General features: G+C 49.9%; 2 protein-coding genes across 3 annotated transcripts in view; one reads left to right on the top strand and one right to left on the bottom strand.

Moving 5' to 3' along the window:
* The first annotated feature begins 1,828 nt into the window (after positions 1–1,828).
* Positions 1,829–9,861, top strand: LOC140903391 (potassium voltage-gated channel subfamily V member 2). The gene is made up of 2 exons (XM_073324668.1): positions 1,829–3,079; positions 8,475–9,861. The coding sequence occupies exons 1-2, from the start codon at positions 1,829–1,831 to the stop codon at positions 8,745–8,747; spliced, it is 1,524 nt and encodes a 507-aa protein (XP_073180769.1). The 3' UTR covers positions 8,748–9,861.
* Positions 9,862–17,157: 7,296 nt separating this feature from the next.
* LOC140903239 (bone morphogenetic protein 2) overlaps positions 17,158–22,485 on the bottom strand; it is a 33,557-nt gene continuing 28,229 nt past the window's right edge. For both annotated transcript variants that reach the window (XM_073324201.2, XM_073324202.2), the window contains exons 6-9: positions 22,167–22,309; positions 21,623–21,745; positions 19,719–19,917; positions 17,158–18,235 (exon numbers count right to left, since the gene is read on the bottom strand). In XM_073324201.2, coding sequence (XP_073180302.1) covers positions 17,829–18,235; positions 19,719–19,917; positions 21,623–21,745; positions 22,167–22,309 — 872 coding nt within the window. In that variant the 3' untranslated portion in view covers positions 17,158–17,828. The remainder of the gene's footprint in view (positions 18,236–19,718; positions 19,918–21,622; positions 21,746–22,166; positions 22,310–22,485) is intronic.

Here is a 22,485-nt window from a genome sequence, read left to right as displayed (position 1 = left end):
TGAAAGTCCCTTAGCTGTTTTAAATGATAGCTTCTCTCTAGTGTATATTAAAAATTTTGTTTGGACCCATGAATTGTCCATATTTAATTTAAGGCATTTTAAAGATGCCCATCAATTTAGGATTTAAGTGTTAATACAGTCATTCAAATTCTCAAGTGATATTTAGCAAATTCAGAGGTAAGTTATTTATACCAACTCCCTTTCAGACTCCTTCGGAGCTACTTACACATGTTTATAGGAGTCTAATGTGGTCTACCTTGTGTTCTGGTTCTCCATTGCTGTGCCCAGTGTGTTTTCATTTACATTGTTCGGAGTGGTATACATTTGTGTAAATGACTGCACAAGGTATAGGGAAGCACAGCAGGTTCTCTGCTACCAGAAGAAAAAGTAATTTAAAGCAGGGTTAGGGCTAGTTTAAGTTCCACTTCCTTACATCTTCAAACTCCTTGGCTTGCAAGTTACACCAAATGTGGGACTCCCTTAGACTTTGATAGAGTAGGTGCAAGTAGGTTTAAGGGGTGGGCATTTCTATGCCAGTGTAAGGGGCTCTAACTCACACGCCACCTCTGAATGCACTACTGTGCATCTAGAGGAAGTCTAAGTAGGCAAATCCACGGAGTTATTAGACCCAGCTGCTTCAATCCAAAAAGCATGGTGGTCTTAGCAGAGTCACTAGCTCAGGGTTCTGAGTGTATTATAGTAGCAAGAGACAATGGGCTCCATGCAAAGAGGCATCAAGTCATGGAGCAGGAGGCTCCCTCTGTGCAGCTCTGGGCACTTGATTACCAGAAAGTTACAGACAATTTAAGGTGCCACAAGTACTCCTTTTCTTTAGACAATTTATAGTGTTCAGAGAAGTGTCACAGGAATGTGTGAGAGATGGGAGGAGGGCTGGATATGTAATAGAGCATTGTCTTCCTTTAGCATCTAGCCCCTTCCACTTCACAAACAATTAATTAAGCCTCTCTGAAAAGTAGGTCAGCACCAGTATTCCCATCTGACAGAAGTGGTGGAAGCCCTCTATCATTTATAATTGAACGGTACAAAGCATCGAGCGATACTACAGGGAGTGCCCTGGACCGGCTTGGGAATGGAGTAGGAGCCAATAGGTCTCTTCCATCCCTAGTCTGTGTGTTGCAGTGTGTCTTGTTGCAATGACACAGAAAAGTGATGACAGAATGGAGAGGTAGCAATTGCTTTAAAGCACAGGTGCTTGATGAATGACTAAATCTCAGAGCAGTATCTCGGCAGGGGGTGCCCAGGGAGGTTAAAGCTGGTAGAAGTTCCCAGGCAGTTCTGTTCCTGTTGACTCCTTGGCACTTGAGACAGTAGCAGGAGCTAAATGACCATGAGACAGGTCATGTGCCCTTCAATTAGGTTCAGAAACAGAAATGATAAATGGCTGTCTCCCTACCTGAAAGTGGGCTAGTCTGTGGGAGAAACAACCAGCTAAAATAGAGGCAACAAGAAAAAGAATGAAAGAAATGCTTGTATGGAAATAGTTCCTTATATAAAGGGTTAAAATGTCAATCTTATTATTGTCTTAAGGAGCTAGAACTTTGCTGTCTCCGGCCTCCGCAGCATAAGCCCAGTTGCTCAGTCTGATAAGCAATCAGCTTTGTCAGCCCAGCAGGGCAGGGGATCAGCGCATGAAGCGCTGATGCAGATTGTGCCCGTGGAGGCTGAAGGTGGGGTGCTCTCGGTAGCCTCTTTACGAGTACAGGGAACTTTTCTTAGTCAGCACACGCCTAATGGAAGCATTACCATGAAATCAAAGCTGTCAACCCTCAGGCTGTCATTGGATCTTTGATGTGAAATGCCAGGTACCATGAGGCAACTGGGGAAGAGGCGCACAAGCCTCTCTGCCAATCTGAAAATTGGGGACCACCATGGGTGTTGTCGGACCCCAGAGGAAGAAGAGGTCTTCTTCCCGTTTGCACAAGACAGTCTGGTGAAGCAGTGGAGCTCCATGCACAATGTGACTGAGAGGAACCAGGAGAAAAGCAAGGCTCCTTCCCGACAGAGCAGATGCTTCCTCAACATCAACGTTGGGGGCAAATCTTTCCAGATCGCTTACAAAATGGCTGCCCGTTACCCCATCACCAGAATCGGGAAGCTGGCCATTTCCACGGACCCCATGAAGAAGCTGAAACTTTGTGATGACTACTCGGTGCAGAGGAATGAGTACTTCTTCGACCGAGACCCTTTAATCTTCCATTACATCTTCCACTTTTACCGCAGTGGGGTCCTGTGGATCATGGAGGAGCTGTGCCCCACTAACTTTGTGGAGGAAATTGAGTACTGGGGTATCCACCTGAAATATTCCCAGCAATGCTGCCGGATCCTGTTTGAGGAGAAGCAAGATGAGCTCAAAGAGTACCTGAAAATACAGCGGGAGCTGGAGGCAGAGCTAGAGCCCATGGAGCGGGAGGAGCACTTTGAGGGCAAGTGTCTGGGGGAGTTCCGGAAAGCTGTCTGGAACCTCATTGAGAAACCCTACTCCTCCGTCCCTGCTAAGATCATCGCCGTCATGTCCAGCTTTTTTGTGCTGATCTCCATTGTGGGCATGACGCTCAGCACAGTGGAGGAGATGCAGCACAAGACTGGGAAGGCATTCATGGAGCAGCTGGAGACCACCTGTGCCATCTTCTTCACCTCCGAGTACCTCATGCGGCTCATATCCACGGCCACCTTTCAGAAGTTCCTGCGGGCAGCGTTCAGTGCCATTGACCTGGTGGCCATCCTGCCCTTCTACATCCAGATTCTCTTTGAGCACCTGGATGAAGGGGATGCACTTTACCACGAGGAGCGGCACAAAATGGAGAGTGTGGGCAAGCTGGGGAAAGTCCTGAAACTCATCAAACTCATGCGGATTTTTCGCATCCTTAAGCTGGCGCGCCACTCCACTGGCCTGAGGGCCTTCGGCTTCACCATCCGCCAGTGCTACCAGCAGGTGTGCTGCCTTCTCCTCTTCATTGCCCTGGGTGTTTTCACTTTCTCGGCTTTGATGCACTCCGTGGAACATGATGTCCCCGGCACCAACTTCACCAGCATCCCTGATGCCTGGTGGTGGGCAGCGGTAAGATGCAGTCACCCCACGTAGAGGGAAATGTGTGGGAGGGGTACAACTGAATCTGCTGGGGCTGAGCTCAGTGCCATAGGAACATTCACCATCTCTGCTGGCCAGGAGTCAGAACCATGCCTGAGTCTCCCCCAATGGAAGCAGTAACTGCTGGGCTCAGGCCTGAATTCAGAGGCTGCCCAGGCCCCCGCTGACTCTGGAGGGGAAAGTTGGTGACGGGAGTATGGCAGCGCAGCACAGTGAGCCCCTTAGAAAGCTGCATGGGTCCCGAAACAAGCCTGGCATCAGGGAGTGAGACACCAGGCTTGGGGGCTCCTGCCTCACAGCATAGGACGCTAGCGATGGTGTAAGGGATACCAAGGTGGGGACAGGCAGATGGACCTGGCTCTGTGGCACAGCACTTCAGAGAACTCAAAGACAGTGAGGAGCTGTAGCTGAGAACCAAACCCTGGCAGGGCTAGAGTCTAACCAGGCCGATGTGAGCCAGGAACTGCTAGCCTTGTGCCAGGGAGCGAAGGACACTCACGCCCCAGGCACCAGGACCATCTGTGCAGCACTGGGAACATGCAGAGCACCATGTCTAGTTATTGGTGTAGGGTGCTAAACCCTCAGGATCCAGGGACAGTGAGCGTCTGTGACTGGTGCTCATGGCTCCCATTCTCTAGGGCACAGGGAAGGCGGCTCCCACACGGCGTACAGCGGGAGGGATAGGGCAAGAGGGGGACACACAGCAGTGCCTGGGATCATGTTGGAGGGGAGAGCTGTGGAGGGGGAGGGTATACCCGGAACAACATCAGAGCTGGTGGCAGGGGACGGAGGGCATGGAGATCAACTATGAAGGGAGCGGAGCATGGGGTTTGGGTCATGGCTCCTGCAGGGAGGGGCACACAAGTCAGGTTGCGGCCTGGGTGTAAGGGGGATGCACAGATCAGGATTCTGGGGACTGAGGAAGGTACATGGATTTGTCTGGGGCTCATGCAGTGGAAGGGAGACACATGGCTCAGCCCTGGGCTCATAGGGCCTAAGGGAAAGATGCACAGCTCAGAACCCAAACACATGGGTCTATGAACAGGAAATAGATTGGCCTGGGGTTTGTGCAGGGGGAGAGCGACACAGGTTGAGCCTGGGCTCGTGGCGGGCATGCGCGGAGAAATCATTCTGGCCTGAGCTTGGGTGGGGGAGGAGGGGCCCAGACTGGGGCATAGGGAAGGACTCTTGTATTGATAGAAGTTGTCTCAAGTCCAGTGGGGGTGTTTATGGAACCTTGTGTGGTGTGGGGGTCACACCAAGTTGTGGCCAGTGATTCCCACGCTAACAAGCACCATTGAAAACCTGCTAACCTTGTATTAACACACAGCGGGAAGGAAATCAGTTAAAGCACTGGAGACTGAAGGGTTAAGCAGGGCTTTCAATAGTTTGCCTCATTCCCTTCCCTGCAGGTGTGTGGTGTCTTTTCTCAGGGAGAGCCCACAGCTTCCGCTCTCTTTAGATGGTATGGGAAGTTCCTGTGGGGATGCACATTGGGTCAGAGATTATTCTGAGTTGCTGAAGTCCACTCTTGTCTCTTTCAAAGACAAGAACTCAAAGGAAAAAGAAAAGATACGAAGGCTCAGCTCAGCTGCTGGGAGAATTACAGCTGTAGTAGCATGCTCCTATTAAAACTCTCAGAGCTGGCAAACTTTTACCAGGTTTGGGATAAAGGGATGTGGAGAGCTGGCCTTGCTGGCCATGGGCTCACAGTCAAAGGGGCTGCTGTCCTGGCCAACTAAACCAGATTCTGATTTGACAGAAGGAAAGAGGTGGAGGTGGAAAAATTCCCCTCCAGTGAGTGGGTGTAATCAGGAATCTCAGGTTCACAGCCCTGGAGTTAACCAGACACATGCAGTGATGGCATCTGAATCTCTGTGCTGGGCTGGTCAGGACATCTGTTAGGGTGAGGAGAGTGGAGGCCCAGGAGTATGATGGTCCATTCTGGGTTCCAGGGGAATGGCTGATGGAGCTCACTCCTTGTCCTGAAGCAAGAAGTCCACTCCAGCCTCTCAGGCCAAGCTTCAGCAAGTGACCCTCTGAAAATCCATGTCTAGAAAAGTCTAGGTGGCAGCAATCTCACCACATCCAAACTGCACAATCTAAACACCGAGCCAGTGATTCTATTTATCTTCCTTTCCTGTTGTTGGTTTGTTTCCTATCATTCTAACACCATCTTGGTTGGTAGGAAAATAGTAATTTTGTGACCTCGCCAGTAGCTTTGAAGACCCCCCAATGAGTTACTTTATCTGAAGCACATCTACTTTGTACTGAACTCCTGGGGCCTGGGTTGCCAGTGCCCTGCCATTGCTTTGTGTAGCCATTTATTCACACCAGGTGGGTGTGAAAGTGGGTGTGAAACTCTTCCCTCCTGATCTGGAGGCATCTGTCACGCACCTTTCACTGCCATGAGCATTGACACAAGGGGTGGGAGACGGGTGGGTGGGAATCAGCCCCCATGTCTCCTAGAAGCGTTTGTCACCATTCACCTGATTTAGGCAGTTAAGGGCTTGGCTACGCTTGGAAGTTGTTTCTGATTAAGGTGGAGGGTAGATGTAAAGTGCAATAACTGTGTTAGTGCATTCCAGAATCAGAGTCTACACATGGAGCTAATCAGGAACAGCTCCTTCCTGCGTGTAGACGAGCCGGATTTAGACATTTGCAGGACAGAAGCTAAGAAGGGGAGTGTTCGTGTAGCCATGTTGGTCCCAAGCTATTACAGAGACAAGGTGGCTGAGGTATTATCTTTTATTGAACCAACTTCTGTTGGGGAGAGAAACATGCTTTTGAGCTACACAGAGCTAGACCGGAAGAAGAACAAACTAACTAAAAGTTTATTAACTAGGAAAAATAAATGAGAGTTGTTTGCAACATTAAACCAGGTCAGCATACACACCCAAATGAGATACAGGCAGGTTTCAGAGGGTTTCAAATGACTAGAAAAATCTGTAGTAAGCAGACTCTGTATCCTTTGGGGCTAAGCCAGGTAAAACAGGTGAGGACTCCTTGCTTATGCTTAGAAGTCTTGCCCCTCAGAGTACAAGCAGCATAGGAATCCAGTTTCTCCTTGTCAGGGATTTTTATTGCTTCTCTCCAGTGTCCAAACTGATAGAACAAGTGTTGGTGCTTGACTCTTCTTCATGTGAGTGGGGAGGGCAGTCAACAAAGTCTATGTCCTTTTGACGTCTTACAATGGCTCGTTTGGTTTCAAAGGCCCGCTTGTCTGTAGGCCTGTCACTGTACACCAGTGGTCCCCCAACTTTTTACCTCATGCCCCCCCTTACCCCGGTCCATGGTCCCCCTCCCCCAGGATGAGGAGTGGGGCCACAGCTCTGGGAGACGGGAGTACCTGCACTGGGATAACGGGGCCAAGACTGGGGCCACAGCTAGGGGCAGGGGCAGGAATGGAGCCCCAGGTGCAGGGCCAGCAGCTAGAGATGGAGCTGGGGCCAGGAGGGGAGCTGGGTGGCACTCCCTCCCTGCCCCCTGTGGGGGCTGGCCTGGGCCCCAGACACACACCCATATGTAAAAGATTGTTTACACAGTTTCAGGGCAACTGGTCCCTCAAGTTGCATCGGTTGCATCCAATGAAGTGAGCTGTAGCTCATGAAAGCTTATGCTCAAATAAACTGGTTAGTCTCTAAGGTGCCACAAGTACTCCTTTTCTTTTTGCAAATACAGACTAAGACGGCTGTTACTCTGAAACTGGTCCCTCAAGGTCTTCTACTCTTAGGCTTTTGGCTCCCAGCCATCACCTCTCTTGGGAGGAGACCTGCATCTCCCTCCTGACGGGCATTTCCAGGCTACACAGTTCCCTGCCTACACTGTGATATCCCCAGCAAGCCAGACTGTGCTGTGTTTTCTCTCCAGAAGCTATGACCAGTGTTTTGCCTGCAGTCACAAGTTACCACATAGCTCTTTCTAAGCAAGCACCTTTATTCTTATGATGAAAGCATTACAGAGAAAACACATTAAAAACAGTAGAAGAACCTACACGCATCCTGAAAAGCTTATGAGAGATCATCCCCCAACTCCAAACACGGCCTCTGGTGGGAGTCAGTACTTCAAACCCCACGACTGAGTTTTCCCCATGGTTACAACTTCATAACTGTCTTGGATTCAGAACCAGAGTACCAGCTAGGCAGTTCAGCCATTTCTTTACACAGCTTGGCCTTTGAGCTCCAGTCTCCAGGAATAGGTAACAACAAATAATCACCCTTTCCTAAGGACATAGCTAAGTCCATTCTTGCCTGGCACATTTTCAGTATAGTCCTTTGAACTCCTAAGTCTCACATCTGTCACATCTCCCCCTAGAGAGATTACATCCAAACCTGGCCATCCTAAAAATGAAGCCATTCACTTAATACAGTGGACCCCAAACATACTTAAACTTAATTGGATAAAGTCTCCCAAAGATAAGCAGAAAATTGCCATACCTGTCACCATTGTGATAAAGAGCACGGTGATCAATTGTTCTTCATGTCCACCAAGAGCAGCACAAGAGGATTTGGCTTGGTTTACAGCCAGGGAGCTCTAGGTTGGAAATTCAGAAAAACGTGCTAACTCTCAGGGTGGTTAAGCACTGGACCAGGTTACGAAGGGAGGGTGTGGAATCCCCGTCACTGGAGGGTTTTAAGAACAGGCTGGACAGACACCTGTCAGGGATGGTCTAGGTTTACTCAATGCTGCCTCAGCACAGGGGGATGAACTAGATGACCCCTTGAGGCCCCTGATTCTATAAATATTAGCACTCAAGGGATTTAGCCTTTATCCTCTTTGCAATGTGGGCAGGTTACCAGCCTGTGTGTCCCAGCTAGCCCGAGTGTGAGGGGTTTATGTTTTGAGAGGAGGGGGTAGGGACAGCACCCAGATAAGCGCCCACCTAACTGAAGGGAAGACCTTCCCAGGAATTTGGGTCAGAGATGGGGAACTCATGGATTGGTGAGTAGCTCTGAGGGCGGAGGGGGTGACACGTGGGCTGATGCCTGGACCCCTGGGGCTGAGAGAGACACTGGTCTGGTGTTCAGGTGGTGGGGATGAGGGTGACGTGGGATAGTGGGTGTGAGAGGGACAGGCAGGCTGGAGGGAGGGGTGACAGGGTGAGGTGGACCCTCAAGCTGGTCGCAGGGTTGGGCCTAGGGGAGACACCTGGAGTGGTGCCCAGCTTGGGTGAGTGTGGGGAGAGGACCCTGGTGGGCTGTGACTCAGCTGTCAGGTGCAGGACGCAGGATCAGGCTGTGGCAGTGGGGGTGGGGTGAGTTTCTCAGTGGTGGGGCCTGGCTCAGAAGCTGAGCAGGCCCAGAGGAGCTTGCTGGGATGTGAGCTCGCGGGGGCTGATCATTTCCCTCTCTCAACCCCCTTCCAGGTCAGTCTCTCCACAGTAGGCTATGGAGACACCGTGCCTGACACGGTGCTGGGCAGGATGGTGGCGTTCGGGTGCATCTCCTTCGGCATCATCCTCAATGGGATGCCCATCTCCATCCTCTACAACAAGTTCTCCGATTACTACGCCAAGCTGAAAGCCAATGAGAACGAGACCAGCCTCACACTCAAGTTCACCAAGAAGATTCGCTTTAAGGAGCGAGCCCTGAGGAAGCTGGCTGAATGCTGCAGTGGTGACGCCCATGTGCACCGCTGAATGGGCCACCACGCGGGCCACGTGCCCAGACTACTCTGAGCACCCACCAGGCCACCTGACCTCCCACCTAGACACCTCTCCCACCACCAGGGCCATCCAACATGGCTACCCCACCCACCACCCAGCCCGCCCGACCTGGGTAACAGAACTCCCAATCTGACTACCCAACTACCCCCGCATCAACTTGGTCACCAGACCTCCCAGCCTGGCTACCCCACCTCCAACCTAGACACACACACCCAGCTGGACCATCCAACATGGATACTCTACCCTACAACTAGGCCATCCATCTGGCTAGGCTAGACACTCAGCCCCCTTGCCCAAGTAGGCCTCCTGGAATTGTCTGCCTACTTCCTTGGCCTGGCCACTTCACCTCCAGGGAACATGCACATTTGCTGTGAGGGAGACCCTGGGATGTAGGAATGAGTGAGTGAGAGCCGCAGGTTAGGCTGGCGTTTGCAATGTGATACGGCTGCAAAAATGTCCAGGCTGTTTGTAGGGAGGCGACTGAGCCTCTGCTGTCACCTGCCTGGAATGCCACACTCATTCCTGGACAGCACAGTCCCAGGGACAGACTGCCTGTGGGGCAGGAGCTCAGAGAAGAGCAACAAAAAGGACCCAGGGGCTGGAGGAATGGAATGTGGGGCACAGCTGCAGCTGCCTGGCCTGGCTCAGGGAGTTGAGTAGGGGCTGAGAATGCTCTCCAAGCCATGAGAGGAAGCAGGGAATTAATGTGACCCCTGGGAAAGAGTGGGGTGCAATTAGGCTGAATGGAGGAACATTCCCCAGCAGTCAGATGTATCAGGATGAGACCTGGTCACCCCCCAGGAAAGCGTGGAAGCCCACTGCTGCTGACAGAACTAGGTGAGACAAAGCCAGGTAGGATATGCTGCCGAGGGCTGCTCTGCCCTGGGCCCCAGGGGCTGATGGGACATCAAAGTCTTTTCTAGCTCTAGTGCCCCAGCAGAACCCAATGGACGCCACTGAGAAATCGTGTCTCTTCCTCAAAGAAGCTTTTACAATTGGAGTGCCAGGCAGGCGCACGACATGGCCCCAGCATCAGCCCAGCCCGAGCCTGGGCCTTGGCACAGGGGACGTGCCGCAGAGCGAGAAGCGGGGGGGGCAGGGGGCACAGTGTGGGCAGGGCCATGGTTGGCTGTTTGGGGAGGCTCAGCCTCCCCCAGCCTATGATACCCACTGCCCAGGCTGGCAGGGGCAGCGGTGGCACCTGCTGAGCTCTTCGGCAAACTCACTTTTCGGGGACCGTCCTCACGCTGCTACTCCTTTGGCTCCTGGGAAATCTCTCTGCTGGAGAGCGGAGCCCGAGACTGCATCAGCAGGAATGTTCATCCAATAAAACAGAATGGGACAGTGTGTCGTATTCACTGGCAAATGTCTCTGTGCCTGTGCCAGGGAGAGCAGGTTGGCAGAGCCGGTACTGTCTTTAGATTAGCCGGGGGAAGCTGTTTGCAGACTTTGAACATAGATTCCCTTCATAGTCTGCCTTCTATGGACCCTGGGCTGAATGTTTTACAAGGGACCCGCTGCATTCGTGGGCAGATCTTGTCTTTTGGTGCAAGAGTCCAGTGATCTGTCTGTGTGCAGGTGTGTCTGTGGGTGTCTGCTCGCGCTTTAAACTCTTGGTTGTGCAGACTCAGCTGTCCTCATGTATCCGTGTGTGAGGGCACTCAGCTGCACACTTCCCTGCATGTTCCTTGTGCACGTGAGGAGATTTTCTGTCATGGCCAAACCCTGAAGCCAGGTTTCAGAGTAGCAGCCGTGTTAGTCTGTATTCGCAAAAAGAAAAGGAGGACTTGTGGCACCTTAGAGACTAACCCATTTATTTGGTTCAATAAATAAATAAATAAAATAAATGGGTTAGTCTCTAAGGTGCCACAAGTCCTCCTTTTCTTTTTGCAAACCTTGAAGCGTTAGTGGGTAATTCAGAAAGTTCACACTCTTCTAATGCCAAAACTACTCCAGCTAGAAACCACAAACCTGTTGTGTTATGGGGCCCATCAGGGAATAAACCTCATGCGAAGTGTAAAGAAAACTGGTTTGGTGTTTCCTTTTCTTTCCTTTTCTTTAATTTTTATTGAACTAAACAACAGCTATACAAGAAAAAATACAAATGATAAATCAGAGTTTGCCATAAAGCCATTGCTGCTGGCCACAGACTACATCTCAGCAGAGCTCTCCTGATTCTGATCAGCAGAAAGATCAGTAAGATTTACCAGGGTTTGGGGTATTTTCTATGGGCATTACTTTGCATTTATCAACACTGAATTTCATCTGCCATTTTGTTGCCCAGTCAGCCCAGTTTTGAGAGATCCTTCTGTAGCTCTTCGCAGTCTGCCTGGAACTTAACTATCTTGAGTGGTTTAGTATCATCTGCAAATTTTGCCACCTCACTGTTTCCCACTTTTTCCAGATCCTTTATGAATATGTTGAATAGGACTGGACCTATTACAGACACCTGGGGGACACAACTATTTACCTCTCTCCATTCTGAAAACTGACCATTTATTTCTATCCTTTGTTTCCTATCTTTTAACCAGTTGCTGATCCATGAGACGAGATGATGTTCCCTCTTATCCCATGACAGCTTACTTTGCTTAAGAGCCTTTGGTGAGGGATCTTGTCAAAGGCTTTCTGAAAATCTAAGTATACTATATCCACTGGATCCCCTTTGTCCACATGCTTGTTGACCCCCTCAAAGAATTCTAGCAGATTGGTGAAGCATGATTTCCCTTTACAAAAACCATGTTGACTCTTCCCCAACAAATTATATTCATCTATGTGTCTAACAATTTTGTTCTTGACTATAGTTTCAACCAGTTTGCCCAGTAGTGAAGTCAGGTTTACCGGCCTGTAATTGCTGGGATCACCTCTGGAGCCCTTTTTAAAAATTGGTGTCACATTAGCTATCCTCCAGTCATTTGGTACAGAAGCTGACTTAAATCATAGCTTGCATACCACAGTTAGTAGTCCTGCAATTTCACATTTGAGTTCCTTCAGAACTCTTGGGTGAATGCCCTCTGGTCCTGGTGACTTATTACTGTTTAGTTTATCAATTTGTTCCAAAACCTCCTCTAATGACACCTCAATCTGGGACAGTTCATAGAATCATAGAATATCAGGGTTGGAAGGGACCTCAAACCCCCTGCTCAGATTTGTAATATAAAAAGAATGATTCAGGTTTGGGAAACTCCCTCACATCCTCCACCGTGAAGATCAATGCAAAGAATTCATTTAGTTTCTCCGCAATGGCCTTATCGTCCTTGAGTGCTCCTTTAGCATCTCGGTTGTTTAGTGATCCCACTGGTTGTTTAGCAGCTTCCTGTTTCGGATGTACTTGAAAAATGTTTTGCTATTACTTTTTGAGTCTTTGGCTAGCTGTTCTTCAAATTCTTTTCTGGCCTTCCTAATTGTATTTTTACACTTTATTTGCCAGAGTTCATGCTCCTTTCTATTTTCCTCACTAGAATTTAACTTCCACTTTTTAAAGGATGCCTTTTTGCCTCTCACTGCTTCTCTTACTTTGTTGTTTAGCCACGGTGGCCCTTTTTCGGTTCTCTCACTTTGTTTTTTAATTTGGGGTATACATTTAAGTTGAGCCGCTATTATGGCGTCTTTAAAAAGTGGCCATGCAGGTCGCAGGGATTTCACGTTTGGCGCTGCCCCTTTTCATTTCCGTTTAACTAACCTCCTCATTTTTGGGTAGTTCCCCTTTCTGAAATTAAATGCTACCTTGTTGGGCTGCTGTGGTGTTTTTCCTGCCACAGGGATGTTACATGTAATTATATTATGGTACCCAATTATATTATGTACCCCATTCAGCTGGCCAATAGGCAGATGGGGCAGAAACTCTATGGAAAAACCCTGAGCCAGGAATGATCCTGGTGCTTGGCTGGGCTGCACAGAGGTTTATGGGGATCAGAGGCAAATCTGAAACTGAGCCCCAACCCTCTGCTTCCAAAAAAATTACTGCTGAGAGAAGACCAGGGGACTGGGGAGCCAGCCCAGCCTGCACTCACCCCATAGCATCCCTTCCTGGCCTGCTGGGCTTAGTCCCAGCTTCCTGCTCTGGGCGTTGCCGCATGATGAAGGGGCCACGAGGCAAACCTGACTGGTGCTGTGACTTCATGTGTCAGATCACAATGCCACTCAGTTTGGGGGCCCTCTCAAAGGTGGGGGCAGGGGCAAACTTGCTTGGGGAAGTGGCAGCTGCATAGCATGCCTAGAGAAGCAGGGGAAACTGCCAGAGAGCTGCATCCAGAGCCAGCTACAGCAGAAGCCTGGGAAACACATGGAAAAGGGTGTGACAGCTGGGTATCAGTGCAGACACGGGTGTGACAACTGGGTATGCGTGCAGACCTGGGTGTGAACAGGGTGTGACAGCTGGGTATCCGTGCAGACCTGGGTGAGAACAGGGTGTGACAGCTGGGTATCCGTGCAGATCTGGGTGAGAACAGGGTGTGATGGCTTGGCATCAGGGCAGGTGCGGGTGTGAATGGGGTGTGATGACTGGCCATCCGTGCAGACCCACATGTGAACAGGGTGTGATGGCTGGAGAATGCAGAACTGCAGGATCAGCCCTGTGCAGAACTTGTGGGGAAGCATCAGAAGCGGGACAGGTAACCAAGGCAGGGGGCCCCAAGGAGACACCCCAGTAACTGATCAAGGCCTGGAAACCTAGAAACTCCTGTTTGTCTCTAGTGGACGCTGGACTGAAACGACATCTGAGGCATTAGGCCTCAGGAGCCTTAACCTAGTGCACTGCCCTCCCCAGGGCCCTCATGGGAACCATTATTGTTTTACATTAAATTGCAGCTATTGAAGCCATTGCACTGACGGTATTTGCAGCTTCCCCTCTCTGCCAGCCCCAGTTAAAAACCTCTTCATTTAGCCACCTGTCGGAGTCATTGTGGGGCTCCCCAGGGTTAGTGCCCATAGGGCTTAGTGATTGAAGCGCCTGCCTCCAAGCCATGCCATGGTATATCTTGGAGGGTTGGTTTGCCACAGCCCTAGCAGCTGCAATAATTACGTCAGTCCCCGCACAACCGCCGCACCTCCCCCCCCCACCGCCACCTCAGACAGGTTTGGTGCAGGACTTTGGGTAGCTTACAGTGCAGGGGAACCCCGGGAGCAATGTAACCTACCAAATACACAGCCAGCAGGGAAATGGCCAGTGAAGGCAGCTTGCACAAATATTTCATCACACTGCTCACACTTTCACGGAATGGCAGGGCTGACCAGTCACTGCACATTCCACGAGCAAACTGCCCAGAACGTGCGTAGGGAGCTGATAAACGTTGGAGCCACCATTAACTGAAGGTCTGAGCTGGAGAGGAGCTGGAATATCGATGTTAAGACCATCCACAGGTTGTTGCTGTGCATTTAAACACCCAGGTATTTTCCACTATCCTGCTCTTGGAGTGTATTTTGCATGAGGGTTATAACCATCCCTGAAAGGACCCTGAGGCTGGCTTGGCACACGGTGTTCCTGCTTGTACAGAGCAGGCGTCTGACCAAATGGACACGGCCCAGCCCCCAGTCTGCGCTTCTAGTCAGCACAGATTTACGCAGTGTTGTTTTGCCATCAAACCCGACTCTAGGTAGGAATTCAGGGATTAGCAGGTGAGGGAGGAGGGTTGTGTCCTCAGGCTAAGCAGCTGCTATTTTTGAAGCCGTGTGAAAGAGGATTGAGACCGGCTTAGCCTTGCTCACTGCCCATGCCAGGAGACAACGTGTCAGGATCCTTCCCAGGCTGGGCACCAAATGTGACTGAGGGGTGTCACATCAGGAGCTGAAAGGTTTTTGCAACATGATGAACCCGAAGGAGGTGAAGGAGCCTCATCAGTCCCACCTCGCGATTTATCAAGCTAGGGTTCAAAAAAGAACTAGATAAATTCATGGAGGATAGGTCCATCAATGGCTGGGATGGTGTCCCTAGCCTCTGTTTCCAGAAGCCGGGAATGGGTGACAGGAGATGGATCACTTGATGATTACCTGTTCTGACTGACTGGCTAAGCAGCAGTTCTGAAAAAAAGGACCTAGGGGTTACAGTGGACGAGAAGCTGGATATGAGTCAACAGTGTGCCCTTGTTGCCAAGAAGGCCAACGGCATATTGGGCTGCATTAGTAGGAGCATTGCCAGCAGATCGAGGGACGTGATTATTCCCCTCTATTCGGCACTGGTGAGGCCACACCTGGAGTATTGCATCCAGTTTTGGTCCCCCCACTACAGAAGGGATGTGAACAAATTGGAGAGAGTCCAGCGGAGGGCAACAAAAATGATTAGGGGGCTGGGGCACATGACTTACCGGGAGAGGCTGAGGGAACTGTAGTTATTTAGTCTGCAGAAGAGAAGAGTGAGGGGGGAATTGATAGCAGCCTTCAACTACCTGAAGGGAGGTTCCAAAGAGGATGGAGGTTGGCTATTCTCAGTGGTGGCAGATGACAGAACAAGGAGTAATGGTCTCAAGTTGCAGTGGGGGGGGTCTAGGTTGGATATTAGGAAACACTTTTTCACTAGGAGGGTGGTGAAACACTGGAATGTGTTACCTAGGGAGGTGGTGGAATCTCCTTCCTTAGATATTTTTAAGGTCAGGCTTGACAAAGCCTTGGCTGGGATGATTTAGTTGGTGTTGGTCCTCCTTTGAGCAGGGGGTTGGACTTTCCAGAGGACTGTACCCCTTTCAGGAGTCAGATTTGTCTTGTGAACCCCCAAGTTACACCTCACTTAACAACAACTTGCTTACAAAATCAGACATAAAAATACAAGTGTGACAGTGCACTATTACTGAAAAATTGCTGACGTTCTCATTTTTACCATCTAATTATAAAATAAATCAATTGGAATATAAATATTGTACTTACATTTCACTGTATAGAGCAGCATAAGCAATTTTTAGTTTGTACTGACTTTGCTCTTCCTTTTTATGTAGCCTGTTGTAAAACTAGGTAAATATCTAGATGAGTTGATGGACCCCCTGGAAGAGCTCTGCATACCCCCAAGGGTACACGTACCCCTGGTTGAGAACCACTGGCTTAGAAGAAGAGCAGCTCAACAGATCTGTCCAGGAGGAGGCAGAACTGGGTGGAGCCCAGAGGGAGCTAAAAGCAGCATTGAAATCCACAGCCATCTTTCCCAGCAACACTGGTGCCGTTTTCCTTTCACAGGCGTTGGCTTTTTACAATCTCTTTCCAAAAAAATTTTTATGTTGAATTTTTTTGTTGAAAATTTTCAATCATGAAAACGATCGAAAATTTCCATTTAACCAAAACCAGCAGGTTGTGAGTAAATGACACTGCTCTATAACCATTTCCAGAGCCTTCTTGCTAAAATCATTGTATGAAAAGCTCCATGGAAAGTTTAAGAACTTGGAAAAAAAATTCAGTTTTGACAAAAGATTATTTTTCAACAAGAAATCTCTGCACTGGAAAGATGTGTGCAGAGAGCTTCTCTCTGTGTGTTTTAAAAGCCCTCATGGGGGGGGGGCAGTCCTGCTGCCCCTGGAGTCAGTGACAAAACTCCCATTAACCGGTGGGGGAGATTGGGGCCCAGCTGGGTGTGACTGTGCAGCACCTGAAACACACGGTGGGGAGGGCACATTACAAACAACTGGACTTTCCTCAGTAGCAGGGGGTCCAGCTCTAACTACAGTGTTTGCCTCCCCCTCCCCTTCTTCGTAGGTCCTAAAACTGCCCCCTGCTGCCTGGGGCCAGGCTGAAAAGCCATCTCTGCAGTCTCAGCGTGTGACTTAAGGAAAGGAAGATGCCAAGATCATTTGGTTGTGAAGCTCTCTCAGAAACCTGGAGTCAGAGACTGACCATGACGACTTAACCTGCAGGCAGACCAGATTTGCCTCCATCCCCCTCCCGCTGCAAGCACCAGCCTCAAATCAGGATCCCAATCCCACATTAAATGGCCCTTAACAGCTGCAGTTTCTGAGAAGACGTGAACTGTCTCAGGGGCAGAAGGAGGCAGCCACATCTTCCTGTCTTCGGGGGCTGTTTGCTCCTTTGGAACCCCCAGTTTGGGGACTTTGGGGGGGTACAAGTTATGGCTACTTGCTCGTCGTGTTCCTATCTTGTGCTGCACTGAGAGGCAGGCGAGAAGCCAGCAGGGGGAGGTAGAGAAAGCTGCCCCCTAGTGGCTGGGAGATGGAACTTGCTCACCCCAGGAGCCCTGCCGGTGTGTGACATTTCAGCTGGGATGAAGAGTAACAGCAGGTGCAGGGACAGGCTGAGCCCACCAGCTCATTCCATACATCAGAGCCGCTGCTAACCTGGACCACGTGACATGGAGAAGAATGACTCTGTATCCCAGACCTAGGCCCCATGAACAGCCACCAGGCTACTGCAGCCTTGCCAAAGGAAACCCCACTCCAAGAACTTCTGTCCTATGTTTAATAGTTACTCTGAATTCATTTTACAGGTTGCATAAGGCAGAAATGTACAGACATTTACAGGCACACTGTACAGGAGTTTTCCATCATATATTAGTGCTTTTGCTATATACATATCGTACAGCCTGCAAGGAGGCCTTTCCATGGACAACGCTTCACAATGGTTCTCTCCACCACACTCTGTGGAACTGGAACCAGGTGTGGACCTGGTTTTAGCCCACAAAAGCTTATGCCCAAATACGTTTGTTAGTCTCTAAGGTGCCACAAGGACTCCTCGTTGTTTCTGAATGGAGCTGGGAAATTTAATTCACTCAGTTTTATTTTAAATGCACCAAGTCCACAGCTTTTGAAATGGTATGTAGGTTTTAGCCATGTGACAAAGGCCACAACAACAATTTGAGGGGACCAGGGGCACGCAAAGGCATCTCAGGCTTAGGCTGCTTTTCTTTAGTCAAAGCATTTCCCAGGTGCTTTAGGCAAGCTAGGTGCTGTTTTGGTGTAATTGCCCCACTGAGCCAAGTGGTAGCAGCTGGAGATGGGGCAGCATAGCATAGGCTCACACTGGTGAGTGGCTCTTGGAGGGTTGGCTCCTGGGAGCAGATTGCAATTGAGGGAGGGAAGTTCCTTGTTGCCCTGACTTATTCCTGCTGTTCCTATAGGACAGGCATCAGTGGCAGCCACAGCTCCCAGCCACCATGTCATCATACTGTTTAAGGACAACATTCTCATCATCATCAAAGTAGAGGAGGTTGATGGAGAAGAGTTTGTCTGGGACACAGCAGGGGCTACTGACGTCCTGGCTCAGTTTGAGGGCATTGATGATGGACTGCACTGTGGCGTGGTTCGTTGGTCTCATGTTCTCGCCCAGGGGGAAGGGACAGGATCCTTTACAGTGATACGCGTTGTAGCTTTTCGGGGAGATTATCCATCCTGACCAGCCGATTTCCTCAAAGTCCACAGAGAGGAGTTGTCTCTGGCATGGCAGGAACCGATCCAGCGAGCGGGCAGTCCGCGCCCCACTCACTTCTGGTACGAGCGGCTCAGCCGGGAGGTCTGGAGTCTTAGGGCTCAAATCTAGGAGGGAGTAACGAGATCAGAATAACATCCCTTATTGATCAGACAAACCTGAAATGAGACTGAAAGCAAGGTTGCAAGTGTGAACCACCCCCTTCCTGCACTCACTATCAGCCTCCCCATCTAGTCACTCAGCCCCCTTCTCAAAAATCCCAGTGTCAATCTGAATCATTGAGCACTTTGGGACTGATTCTTCTCTCACTCACACAGGTTTAAATCAGGAGGGACACCACTCGAGTCCATGGAGTTGCAATGGAGTAGAGAAGAGACTCAGGTCCAAAGAGTTTGCATCCATCATGGAGCTGACATAGCATGAGAGAAAGGCAGATACATGCCTAAAAGGCTGCACCCATGTCCAAGCCTAGCTCTCTAAAGAGTTTGTTCTGCTGCACAGTAGAAAGGAACTGCAAACCCTTCATGTTCCATTGTTTGCCATGGAGCTTTAGAAAGCAGGATTTGCTTTACCAGATCAGAGCATTGGTCTGTCCAGTATCCTGGCTCTAACTGTGGGCAATTCCTCGAGGCAGCCATCCCTGCAATACACCTGGCTAATGCCACAGTGATCTGTGTAAGGAGGAAAGATCTGATCCTTTTGGAGACCAGCTGATGAGCCTGAACCATGACATTTCATTAGCCCATCCCAGCATAATTACAAGTGTTATTATCCAACAGCAGGAAATTCCACTGCTTGATCACTGCCACAAGCTGGAGGGAAGCAGCATTTCTTTTCATTTGTGTTAAATTTGCAACCACTAATTTAACAGTGATGCCCCTCCCCCGTTCCTCTTTCATGGGACAGCATAAAAACAAGGGTCTTTAATACTTTATACTTTGCAGATAACTAGCCACTTCCACCTGAGGCTCGCACAGTGCTTTTCAGGGGCAGGCTGGGGAGCGATTGTTATGCCCATTTCACAGAAGGGGAAAGCTGTGCAGGACAGAGAATTACAGTCCAGTTCTGCTCTGAGAGAGAACTTTACCCAAATGGCTCAGGGGACGGGGGGGAGGAGGCAGTCTGCCTCTCACTCTATGTTGAATCTCCTCAGATTACACATAAATTATCTCAGCTGCCAGCCCTGCAAACTCACCCTGGATCAGAGTCCCTGGCTCCCTGCATTGCACCCGTGATGAACAAGAGCAAGTATAGCTGGAACTTAGCTGGTGAGGCATGGAGCCATGGACAAGCCAAGCCCCCCTCCCACAGCTGGCCTGGGCTCCAAACGGGTTAGAAGCGTTCAAAGCAGTGACCCCTAGTTTAGTCAGCAGGGCCCAGATCCTCAAGTGTATTTAGGCACCTAACTCCCATTGGATGGAAGTTAGGTGCTTAAATACCTTTGCAGATCTGGGCCCCAGCAACCGTGACTTCGAATGGTGAGTAAGGAAGTGATTGCAGCCCCTTTGCAGAGAAGAGCTGCACTTTATTCCCTCATTATTTCATCGACTCTGTGTCCTTCCCTGCGGAGCATGGGTGGGTTTGCCTGACCTGGGAGGCTGCTGATGGGCAGAGCAGCTCCTCGTCTCCCGTCATCAGTGAACAGAACCAGCATGGGCTTCTTGCTTTCATGATGATCTCTTCCTGATGCAAATCGCACCATGCTGGGATCCACTGGAGCACTCCCCAAGCCGCGGACAGTCACCAGCAGGCCGTGGTTACTGCTGTCCTCTTCCATCCAGTCACGAACCTGCAAAACCACACAACAGTCAGCATGGCAGCAGCACCTGTGAAGGGACAGGACCCAGCCCCCAGGAAGGCACCGTGAGGTACAGAAAGGAGATACTGGGTACCTATGCATCTTCCAAACCAGTGAGGACGTCTCAGTCCTCAGATTGTGTCAGTCCAAACACCTACAGCCAGCCCTGCCTGATGATGGCTAACACACAGATCAGCAGTGGGCAGTGAGGCTCACCAGCCCTGCTATTCCCCTGTCCTGGGGTTGAATCCTGCATGCAGCCAAGGGGGACAAGCAGCACACGTGTCCCTGCCCTTGCCTGTGCTGAGCCCTGCAGTCAGGAAAGGAGATGAACTGAGCTTCCCTGAGAACAACTCCGCTTGGGTCTGATCCCAGGTTGGAGCCAGAGCTCCCCAGACACCCCGGCCGGTGCTATTTCTGTGCAGCTCTCAGTGGGCCCAGAGCTCACCCTTTATTCTAGAATCCTGTGACCGATGGCTAAAGGTTGCTCTATAAGCGAATGGACACATTGCCTCTCAAGCCCTTACAGAGGAAGCCCGTCACATCTCCTTGGTGCCTTTTCTCTCCTGACTAGTTCTTACATTAGTTAATATTTCTGGAAAATATCTTCTTGTTTCATAATAACCATGGATCTAGACACACCTGGTTTGTGATATTGAGCATATATTTTTTACCATGGTTCATATTAAAAATATGTACATTGCTCTTGGTATCACCCCACATATGTAGACACTGCACCGGATGTCACCCTGCAAATATACACATGGTGCCAGGCGTCTCTCCCGAAATACACACTCTCAACACTACACCACCTGCCCCTTGGCGTGGTGGGCTCAGTCTCTCTGGTTTCGAGGGAAGACGCCCCATTGCCAAGGGAAGAGATGTTTGTTCCTGGTTGCCACCAGCCCTGCAAACTCAGCCAAGGATCAGTCATGGTGGGTTCTTTCTGGCTCCTGGATCATCCCTTCGGAGCCTGACCCAAATGGTGGATTATGGATGTGGTCAAGACACAACCCTGGGTTTAGCAGGCCAATGCTCAAACCACTGAGCTTTCCATCTCCCCTTTCCTGATCATAACCTCACTTCAAACTAAATTTTAGCAGAAATCCAGACTTCTCTGTCCCTTTCTCAGACTGTGAAGATTATAGCCAGTGTCCTAACGACATCTGTACTGTAACATCTGGGCTGTCCATGCTCACAGCTGTGTTACTCAGGGCTACATCTGGTTCTAGAGGAGCCATTTCAATACGGTTCAAAAGCAGTTCTGTAAATAAGATTTAAACCCGGCTGGCCTGGCTAGCACAGCCTCAGTGGAAACCCCTGCAGGTCACCTCTGTTGATTCAAGAACCCAGGGTTGTGAAATGGCTGGATCTGCTGTCAAGGCTGCAGTGTCAAAGGAGAGGGCCAGCAGACTCAGCCAGCTTTTTCAAATGGTTGCACAGAAAAGCCTCGAAGGTGCCACAAGTCCTCCTGTTCTTTTTTGCGGATACAGACTAGCACAGCTGCTCCTCTGAAACCTGTCAGAAAAGCCTTGACAGACATCCCCTCCCTCCCCTCCCCCAGCAGCTGCCCCTCTAGGCTGAAGCAGCTGGAGGCCAAGGAAGGGCATTGGGAGCTCAGTTTGCTGACAGAAGAGATAGGAAGGTTTCATTCTTCCTCTCTGTACACATCTGAATTTAGGCTGAAGACACTTACAGCTTGTGTGATGCCAAACACCTCCCAGCCAGAGCCCTGCAAAGCGATAAGTCTGGCTGCTAGCAGCTTCTTCCCTTCAAAGGAATCCAGTTTGTTCTTGTCCAGGACTTGATAGACACTCACCTGGGGATAGGGAATACAAGGCAGTTAGCACCAGGAGCCACTGGAAGAGGAAAATCTCATTGAAAGTCTATGTTTTAAAGGAGAAGAGATGGGGGAAAGTCAAGTTAGCCTAGTCAGAAACCTCTGTAATCTAAGGCCTGGTCTACCCATAAAAATTGCACCAATTTTTTAGAAACTGATTTACTTAAATTTGTGCAACTTATTGTGTGGACACTGAAATTGATTTAAAAGTGGTTTATATTGATTTAGCTTAAGTCAGTAAGGATCCAACTTTGGTGAGGTCAGCACACAAACCAGGAGCCAAATCCCACTTTCAGTAAATGTACAAGAGTCACTCCAGATTCATAGTAGTGTCACTAGAGCAGAATATGGCCCATGCACTTTCCAAGCAGAGGCATGTGCGCTTCTCATCTCTCCTTACCTGGCAGAAGTGATGTCTCTTGTAGAAAGGTCCCTCAGCCACCTTAGTCCGCAGTCTGAAGAGATGCAGCTCTGCTGTCAGGATCCTCTCGTTCTTAGCCACACTCGATAAGATGAACAGGAAATGCATCTCATCACTGTGAGCTGGACCAAAGGGTCAGATTAGAAACTTTGGTGACCCCAGTTTCAGCCAAACTAAAAGGAACATCACATGGGCACATTCTAAACACTCTATTCTGATGCTGCACATTCTCTGGGAGGATGTGCTTCATCAGCGCATATGGGATACTGCTTACTCCAGGCCTCCCCTTGGCTTCTAG

The sequence above is a fragment of the Lepidochelys kempii genome, chromosome 25, assembly GCF_965140285.1.
Source record: "Lepidochelys kempii isolate rLepKem1 chromosome 25, rLepKem1.hap1, whole genome shotgun sequence".
In the NCBI taxonomy this organism is placed as follows: domain Eukaryota; kingdom Metazoa; phylum Chordata; order Testudines; family Cheloniidae; genus Lepidochelys; species Lepidochelys kempii.
This window is presented reverse-complemented; position numbering and strand designations above follow the sequence as displayed.

Bases quoted from the DNA above. Each gene is read 5' to 3' on its own strand.
- LOC140903391 (XM_073324668.1), top strand. From the start codon at position 1,829: ATGAGGCAACTGGGGAAGAGGCGCACAAGCCTCTCTGCCAATCTGAAA. The intron at 3,080-8,474 runs GTAAGATGCAGT...ACCCCCTTCCAG, and splicing joins ATGCCTGGTGGTGGGCAGCG to GTCAGTCTCTCCACAGTAGG.